The 9891-nt window shown below is 42.6% G+C and overlaps 1 protein-coding gene across 1 annotated transcript; it reads left to right on the forward strand.

Annotated features, from left to right (window-relative positions):
- The first annotated feature begins 5148 nt into the window (after positions 1 to 5148).
- Positions 5149 to 6892, forward strand: pou3f2a (POU class 3 homeobox 2a). The gene has a single exon (XM_050058604.1). The coding sequence runs from the start codon at positions 5164 to 5166 to the stop codon at positions 6562 to 6564; it is 1401 nt and encodes a 466-aa protein (XP_049914561.1). The 5' UTR covers positions 5149 to 5163; the 3' UTR covers positions 6565 to 6892.
- The last annotated feature ends 2999 nt before the right edge of the window (positions 6893 to 9891 follow it).

Raw genomic sequence — 9891 nt, forward strand, 5'->3', positions numbered from 1 at the left:
ATATGATACATATGAAACGTACAAGTTATGTTGCAGAAACATACAATGCAAACATTTTTTTTCTGGGAACTGGGCTGATTTCACAGCTGCGTTTCTAAACCAGGACGAAGAACATCAACTTTGCCTGTTTTCAGAAGTCATACATGTTATTCCTATGGTCTCAGACAGTCAAATCTGTGATGTCATAGGGTATAAAGTCTGGAGCTGCTCCATGAGCAATGAATTGGGACAGATGTTGATGTAGATAATACCGGGAGCACCCAGGGGAATGATCAGAGTGTATGGGTACATTTTCTGTTTCAGAAATGAGAACACTACAATAGAATAAAGCTCATTTGGGTTTGAAACAGAAAACAAACATTCTGTGGATCCACCAGATTAGGCTCCCATTCATTGTCCAGATTTTATACCTGATGACATCGTAAGTATGAGACATGCTTCTGCGGTTCCTGGCTTCGACAGAGAGTAGCTCATGTTCACAAATATTGTTCGAACAGTCATAATAACATGTTGGAATATGAATTAAGTGAGTTTTCCTCTTTAAAATTGACATGTAAAGAGACACAGATGTCTTTATCTCATAGGTGTTCTACAGTGTGTGAGTGTGTGTTTGTTTTTGTTCCATCCGTGCGTGTTTCAATCATAAATATCTCATAGAGGGTTCTGCCTGCGCATAGGGACACTTAGGCCCATTAGACTTGCGAAGAAATTGAATCTTTACAGCACTGGGGCCATATAATTACTGTTAATTTAACGCTCAGATTCTTCATCATTAACTCTCACTCTTGAATACAGAACGAGGGACGCGGAAACACAGACAGTATGTGTGTGGAGCCGCTGCATGTGTTGAAAGCATAGCCAGCCCTTTGACTGAATTAACAGCGACCTCTTCGTCTTGTAAGAACAGGACTCGCATCGTTTATGCGTTATTAAGTCCTGTAATTGGGCAGCCAGTAGTTTGCATATTAGTCTATTAGGGTAATATGTTTTGCCTCTCTCAACACACGGCTTGCCAGAGCCCCTGGCGACACATTTGGTAATTCTCAGAATTACACCCTAATCATAATCCAGTGTTCTTTCGATCCCTATAATTTAATGTGCGTCACTTTATGTCTGCGCATCCTCAGCTTGATTATATTCAAAGTATTTATCAATTAACCTATCTCTTCCAGTTTGGATTTTTATTGTGCTGTGCTCTTTAATTAACAGTATAAGGTGGATGTCATTGTCTTCATGTGCATTGGGTTAAACTATGACTTTAAATTTGCTAAAAACATATACACATGTTTTCATTGGTGGCCGTGATGTTGCACTGCACCTCTGCTTGAAGGTGAAACTTGCATATTTCCATGTCCTTTGAGGCTCCTTTAACCTCTTAATAGCTGTTATGTTTTACAGCCGGTGTCCCACTTTGAGCCAATAAAATCACATCTCCTAAATACCAGTAGTTGCCAAAGTAGGTCCAGGGACCCCCCAGGGGTCTAACAGGGTTTCAGGGGGGGCTCAGCAGAATGGGGATTAGTTTAATTTCAATATCGTTGCATTCATTTAAAGATAGGACCAGCAGATAGTGCAAAATTAAGGCTTTGATGAATTTTCACCGACAAACTGCGCTGTTGTTTTCTTACCAAACAGTGCCGAGAGACAGAGCTGTATTATCACAGTCAACACATTTACAGCCCCCCGCTGCAATGATACTGAGTTAAAGTACAACTATACCAGAGTGTACTGAAATTAAGATGCTCATTATACAGAATGATGTGTTTGAGCAGTGGTGGATCCATGGGCGGATTGTGAGACAATGGACCCCTGGGCACAGATCTGCAAAGGCCCCACCACCTCTACTACACAGGAGCAAGACACACAGACTTTGTGGTGGTTTTGTGTTTCTTTGTAGTCACTTTTTGTCTCCTTGTGGTTGTTTTGTGTCCTCTTGTAGTTGTCTGCGTCTCTTCAACATGATTATGTGTCTTATTGAGGTCATTTTGTGTCTCTTTGTGGTTATTTTGCGCACTTTTGTCGTTACTTTGTGTGCTTTTGCAGTTCCTTTGCATCTCTTTGTGTCCTTTCTTGTGTTTCTTTGTAGTCATTTTTTGTCTCCTTGTAGTTGTTTTGTGTCTTTTTGTAGTCGTTTGGGTCTCTTCAATGTAATTTTGTGTCATCTTGAGGTAATTACATGTCTCTTTGTGGTTGTTTTGCCAATTTTTGTTGTTATTTTGTGCCTTTTTGCAGTTCCTTTGCATCTCTTTGTGTCCATTTTGTGTCTCTTTGTAGTCGCTTTGTGTCTTTTCATAGTCGTTTGGGTGTCTTTGTGGTTGTTTTGCCCATTTTTATAGTTATTTTGTGTGTTTTTGCAGTTCCTTTGCATCTCTTTGTGTCCTTTTTGTGTTTCTTTGTAGTCATTTTTTGTCTCCTTGTAGTTGTTTTGTGTCTTTTTGTCATCATGTGGGTCTCTTCAATATAATTTTGTCTTCTTGAGGTAATTATGTGTCTCTTTGTGGTTGTTTTGCTCATTTTTGTAGTTATTTTGTGTGTTTTTGCAGCTCCTTTGCATCTTTTTGTGTCCTTTTTGTGTCTCTTTGTAGTCATTTTTGTGCCTCTTTGTAGTCATTTTTTGTCTCCTTCTTGTTCTTTTGTGTCTGTTTGTAGTCGTGTGAGTGTCTTCAATGGAATTTTGTGTCTTCTTGAGGTAATTATGTGGGTTTTTTTGGTCGGTTTGTGTCTCTTTGTGGTTGTTTTGCCCTTTTTTTTTGTTATTTTGTGTCTATTCGCAGTTCCTTCGCATCCTCTTCGTGTCCATTTTGTGTCTCTTTGCGGTCATTTTGTGTCTCTTCTTTGCAGGTACATGTTGATTTGACATTCTACATTTGGCAGGTGAAGGCCAGGGGTCCCCCTGACACTTTGGACCCCTGGACCTGAGCCCGGTAGCTGGGTGGATCTTATAGATCAGTGGTTGCCAACCGGTGGGTTGTGGGTCCATTCTGAATGAACCACAAGTGGAACACAAACATGTCAGATTTGTGAAGAAGAAAAAAAAACCACTTTATTTTTAAAAACATTAATTTTCCGGCACAGAGCTTTTATTTTGAAGTGCTGTTTTGTTGCTGTAGAGTGAGTGACTAATCAACAGCTACCTAACAGAGGCAGCAAACTAGCTCATCAACATGGCCAACTGCAAGTATGATGCTGAATGTGTTAAAGTGTTTGGACCTCAAACTAATGACTAAGGAGACTGTTATACATGACATAGAGGGCCATAGGATGCCACCTAAAGCAGGGGCCCCAGAATCAACCCCTGCCCCACCACCACCACTGAAAACCCCCACAAATAAATAAAATCATAAGGGAAAAAATGATTCAAAGATCTAATGTGAATGGTGGGTCTGTAGTGCAGGTACCACCTCCAGTCCTGGCAGTGCAGTTCACCTTAATGTGCTCATCAGGGAGTGATCATCACAGTCACAACATGCACTGCACTGCATTAAAGTAATTTGCACATATTGTATTGTTTAATTATTATTTATTACTATTGCATGTTAGCTAAGTTTGTGTTAATTTCTCATAAGGTCTTGTTGTTGTTTGTAATAAGTACAAAAGACTTTAAGGGGCCGGATGTGTTTGGTCCGGCACTGCATGAGAGTAAAGTAAAGGTATTCGCCAAAGCAATATTTAAACAGTCCATTTATGTTTAAATTAATTTTGTTATTACAGTCATATAAGCCAAAAGTCATTTGTAAACTAGATGCTTTTTTGAAGAATGTCTGTCCTTTGTTTAAGTAACATTGGTTGTACTTTAGCCATTGTTCTGTTATTGTATGTAATGCTCGTACTCCATACCATGTGATATGGGCATGAGTTAAATAAAAAAAAAAATTTCATTCATATTAGGGGGGGGGGGGCTTAGCTCGGGCATTGAATGTACCAGGTCCGGCCCTGTGTTTGAGAGTGTAATATGAATATATTTCAGATGCATTACAGCATTTTAATTTTGATGAATCTAATTGTTGCTCATATACTTTGGGTAGTTTATTCAAAAACAATGCATCCAATCGTATGAGGTCAGTATTTGTTTTATATGTAACAGTTTAATCTGAGTGCCTATAGCTGTCAAATAAATGTACTGGAATAAAAACTTGTAATATTTGTCTGTAACTTGTAATATAGTTTGAGTTTAAAGTAGAATAAAATGGAAATACTGAAGGAAAGCACACCTGAAACTGTGTCTGGGTCTTTCCTCTGCTGTGTGAGGCAGATATGTGTGAAGTGCTTGTCATGGAAACACTGAGCTCTTGTTAGCTTTCTGTATTTTTGTGCATTTGAGGGTAGAAATATTTTTTTGCCTCCCCACAACATTAAAAATCAAAGCCTGCTCCTGTGTTGGTAGGAGGTTTGGGGGGAAAGCGAGCCTCGCGTGCCACTGTGTGTGCATCCATCTCAAAGTTTACCCAACAAGCAGGTGGAAGGGGGCACGGTGGGCGCAGAGCAGGCTGACGGATCCATTCTTGCAGCCTCCTCTTTTTGGCCCCGAGCTGCCCTCTCCGCTCGCCCCCCATTATTTGTCCCGACGGCCGAGCGCGCGGCCCCAATGAGCCCTTTGGAACGGAACGAAAAGAAGGAGCGAATTGCAGCTGTGACGTGGGCGTTGTTGTTCCATTCACCGCGTTCGCCATGGCAACGGGGCAGAGGCCCTGGAAGCACGCAGCCCCTCTCTCTGGACAGCGTCCTGAGGGCAGAGAGGCAGCTGGAAGTTTCTCCTCGTGATCACTGCTCACTGTTTCATGGCGCAAAATATCCCAAAAATCCTCCTTGAAAATGCGTGAAAATCGGATTAAATTAAGGTTTGGCTTTTCTGAGTGTTTGGACACTGAAAGTTTTATTCCCGAGCGCATAAATGTGGTCAACACATTAATAGATGTGGAAATTCTGTGTATCTTGTGCAACTTTTACGCACCGTTTTGACGCACGAAACCAATAAACGTGACCCACTGACCCAGATTGATGCAAATAAAGACTTTTTTCTTTCCCTTTTTCCAAAGCTGAGTCTTTTCTGTGTTTACACTCGGCAGCCCGATTTCTCCCTCCACTTTGTACTCATGCATGCTGCAGGACTGCTAGTATTGTTGGGCAGAGTGATTGGGGTTTCTGTACAATCTCCCGTGACCAATGAGCGGGGTGCTGTCAGGGGTAACCACATCTGTCAACCGTTCTTGGCCAATAAAGAGCGGAGCGAGGCGGACCACAGGTGCGCGCCTCTGCGTCCCCTTGGCACAGCGCCCGGGAGATGCTGGAGAGAGACGCCTAGCTGCCCCGTGGCGCAAAAGAGTTACTGTCAAAGGCAGCCTCCTTTTAACTCCGGCTATCACTCTGGCTCCGATAGTTATGGCGACCGCAACATCCAACCACTATAGCGTCCTCACCACCCCCAGCAGCGCGCCGCCGCCGCACTCGGAGTCCGGGAGCATGCAGCAGGCGGCAGCGTACAGGGACGCGCACACCCTGCTCCAGAACGACTATAGCACGTTACCGGGCGGTGGACATCCGCTCAGCCACGCGCACCAGTGGATAACGGCGCTGTCTCACGGTGACAGCGGGGCGCCCTGGCCATCTAGTCCCCTCGGAGAACAGGACGTGAAGCCCGTGCTGCACGACAGTGACCGAGAGGAGCTGCAGAACTCCAGCAGTCTGCAGCAGCAGCAACAGCAGCAGCAGCAGCAGCAGCAACAGCGACACCCTCACCTAGCGCACCAGCAGGCGCATCACGACGCCAGAGCATGGCGAACCAGCACAGCCACCACGCACATCCCCGGTATGGCGACATCTGAGGGCCAGAGCCTGGTGTATTCCCAGTCCGGCTTCGGTCTGATGCCGGGGGGAGAGCAAGGGGGGATGCACCACCACCCCCTGCGGGACGAGGACCACCACAGCCACAGCCCGCACCTCAGTGAGCACGGAGGCGGCCCTGGGGCCCACCAGCAGTCTCTCTCACACCATCACCAGCACGGGGGCCATCCGGACCACTCGGACGAGGACACACCGACCTCCGACGAGTTGGAGCAGTTTGCCAAGCAGTTCAAGCAGCGACGCATCAAGCTGGGCTTCACCCAGGCGGACGTGGGACTGGCTCTCGGGACGCTGTACGGGAACGTCTTTTCTCAGACCACCATTTGCAGGTTCGAGGCGCTTCAACTCAGCTTCAAAAACATGTGTAAACTCAAGCCCTTGTTGAACAAGTGGCTGGAGGAGGCGGACTCCACCTCGGGGAGCCCCACGAGCCTGGATAAAATCGCGGCACAGGGGAGGAAAAGGAAAAAGAGGACCTCCATCGAGGTGGGCGTCAAAGGGGCTCTGGAGAGCCATTTTCTCAAATGTCCAAAACCGGGAGCAGCGGAGATCAACTCCCTCGCGGACAGCCTGCAGCTGGAGAAGGAGGTGGTGAGGGTTTGGTTTTGTAACAGGCGGCAGAAGGAGAAGAGGATGACACCCGCTGGGGGACAGATACCAGGAGGGGAGGACATGTACGGGGACACCCCTCCTCACCACGGAGGACAAACTCCTGTGCAGTGACCCCTGCGCGTTATGAGCAGAACACGGACCCGTTAACGGAGGAATAACGCCTCCTTTATTTGTTTGATTCTCTGTGCTGGACCCGCTCGGAACTGGACCTCAGCCAGTTTAAATGTTGGACCCACGGACACACACACACACACACACACACACACAGTGGGGATATACAGTGGCACTCAAGCACTAAAAATACGCATAGCAGAGAGGCTTGTGTGGAGAGGTTTCCTGCCTGCCTGCCGCGGAATATCGGGATACAGCTGGTGTGTGCTAACCAAAAAAATAAAAAATTAAAAAATAAATATAGAACAAAAAAAAACAAAATAATAAATCAGCCACATTGATACAAAACGCTTTTCTATACCTTCAACCCGAGGCGCCCATGTGTCGTTATGTAATGTGTCATTAAAGAAAGGCAGAGGGGCCGATGTGGGCACGAGGTGTCCGCGGGGGGAGACGTATGAAGACAAGCTTTGGGGGGCTCGAGGAGAAGTCGCAGTCGGTGTGTGGGTAAATAAACGCCATCTTTCCATCATAACAAAAGCAACAGGGGTTCTTCGCAGCTTGTGGCAAAGAGAGGGCTGAAATGGCAGACACCTGCTGTACGATGTTCAATATACAAGCCAATACCAGCCAACTGCTTCTGTTAATATTATTATTATTATTATTATTATTATTATTATTATTATTATTAAAAAAATCTGGTGATGAATTTAAGGTGATGCATTGGGTGTCAGCTGCAGCCATAATTTATTTAAATTTAAAAAAAATACTTGCTTTAATTATTTTAAAATATTCAGACACTATCATAATAATAATAATAATAATAATAATATTGAGATAGAGACTGGTTCACTTTACTGCTTTCCTTTCTGTGCAGACATCTCTGTGCGCCTGTTTACAGTGTGTTTTTGCTGTTTGTTATTTCTGTACTTTTTCCAAAATGCTGTGATGAGAAAGACCGAGACTGTCCGGCTGGATGACTCAAAGCAATCCAGCCCATTTTTGCCTTCCTTTTACTATGAAAGATTTAAAAAATAATAATAATAATAAGACAAAAAAATAATTAAAAAAAAAAAAAAAAGACAGACTGAATATATCCTGGTACCAGCTCTGGCCGCAGTGGCTCTACTACTACTGTATGACTCATTCATCCTCTGAGAAGATTATTTGTGGGATGTATCTCAACTTTTTTTTTTTTTTTTAAATATGGCTTCGTTTGTTTGTTTGTTTGTTTGTTTGTTTGCTGAGTTTTTCTCTCTCTGTCAGTCTGTGCCAAAGCACAAACACAGACACGTGTTCTTGTGCCACTTAAATCCTGTGATTAATAACCTGGTGTGATGGTGGGGGGTTATTGAGGAGGAGCAGTTGAGGGGGAGGTGATGAACCCTCTGACTGGAATCTGGAGAAAATATAGAAATTCAGAAACTCAAATCTCATCTGAAGGATGGAGATGAGCGGAGGGGAAATGTAATATTTTAATAACCCCACAATGTGAATTTTTAAGAGAATTTCCACGCGACGTTTTTGCATTTTTGGAAACTTTCTGAATGTATCAAGCCAACGTGATGTCCCCTTTTTATTTTCCTTTAATTAATTATTTCATTTAAGATAAATCATAGCAATATTTTATGATTTGTTTTATAATAACCGCACCACAATAATGTCCTCATGTACACAATAACTGGCCCTTTATTTAAATAAGGCCCAATATGACATCACATTTAATCCTTCAGCTGAATTTGAGTTTCTGAGGTGGACAAAAAAAAGAAAAATTAAAAACCAAAACAAAATAGCATAGACCTGAAATCTGTGATCAAACGAAGAGGAAAAAGAAATCAACGATTGCACAATTTCTATATGCTTTTTGTCATTAAATCGTATTTGTTTTCTATAAAACTGCAGTCTTTGCACGTTTATTGATGATTATTACGTGTATTTATACATTATTTATGTATGTATCTCCATGCACGCGGCCTTGCATTATAATTATGGATTTGATCACTCCGTCTCGGCTGCTTTAAAATCGTCCTTCAGCTGTTTTTCGATGTTGTGAGCACAGACACCCGTGAAGATGCTCACACAGACGGTCAGTGGGCTCAAACTGAAAACACACCGTAGCGTTAATTAATATTTCCATCAGGATAAATATGGAAACTAAGTGACAGTTATGACGAGGCGTAATTCAGAACACCAAAAACAACTGAAGCTTTTTCTGTTTGCAGACCTGCCTGTGTAAAACAACCTGCACACAGTCACACATCACAGGCCTGACTGCAGGTGTGGTGCAGCAGCTGGTGCATTATAAACTACATTTATTAGTGTATTATGTATAACCTGGCCTGCTGCCTTCATTTTACACACTGAAATAATTATTAACATGTATTATGTAGCGTTTCCATGTCCTAGAAAATCATCTGAATAATTGTAGAAATGTTAAATAACACATGCAACACGGAGATATTGTGTTAAAATTTAATTTTTGATTAAAAACAGAAGCCTGCACTGCAGTGTAAATTTAAAACAATATTTAATTTAACATTTGTTTTCACATATTCTTATATATTTTGATGCAGTAGCTTTTTTACTTATATAATTTGACCTGTTATTTTGTTTCATCATCTTCAGCACATCTTCTTCTTCATGGTTGTTTTCACCTCATGTCTTAATATTTCTACATGTTTGGGCTGCTCGGTGGTTAAAACAGTCTGCTGGCGCCACCTAGTGGCCGGGTTGAAGTTGATGGAGGGTGGAAGGTGGCTGCTTTATCTTCAGTGAATGTTGACATTTTTTAAAATTTAGCAAAGCTCTTTTTTGAATTATAACTTATAACCAGGGCCGCAGCCACAGTTTAGGACACTGGGTCACACCCTCTGTGTTTTAATCTAGGATTGCAGGCAGTTTATCAACACGATGGGAGTTACAGTCTTAAAAATATGCTCAATTTTTAGTCTGATTCCAGTTATTTTCATGGACTTTAACACCAGTGACTCGTGGCTTCACTTGGACTTGAGTCTTTTGACTTGGAAATACCTGATACCTTCCCCCCGAGCCAATTTGGGAAGAGAAAATTAGACGTTTTTCCATTATGAGATGAGTTAGATACAACAAGACTGGACGGAAACATACAGAATTAATCCTGTTGTGCAGTGTTTTAACAGATAAAAACAATTTCTAAAAGTAATCCTAAATTTTTTAGATTTAATATATCATTATTTTTATATATTATTATTGTTAAAATGGCGTTACATTTAATACAGAGTGTATTATGACTTGTGAAGGACCCAAAAGTCAAAGTTCAGGACTTCAGATTTGACTTGGAACATGACT

The sequence above is a fragment of the Epinephelus moara genome, chromosome 12 (assembly GCF_006386435.1).
Source record: "Epinephelus moara isolate mb chromosome 12, YSFRI_EMoa_1.0, whole genome shotgun sequence".
Classification (NCBI taxonomy): Eukaryota; Metazoa; Chordata; class Actinopteri; order Perciformes; family Serranidae; genus Epinephelus; species Epinephelus moara.

Excerpts from the sequence above, each read along its gene's own strand:
- pou3f2a (XM_050058604.1), top strand. The coding sequence starts at position 5,164 with ATGAGCGGGGTGCTGTCAGGGGTAACCACATCTGTCAACCGTTCTTGG.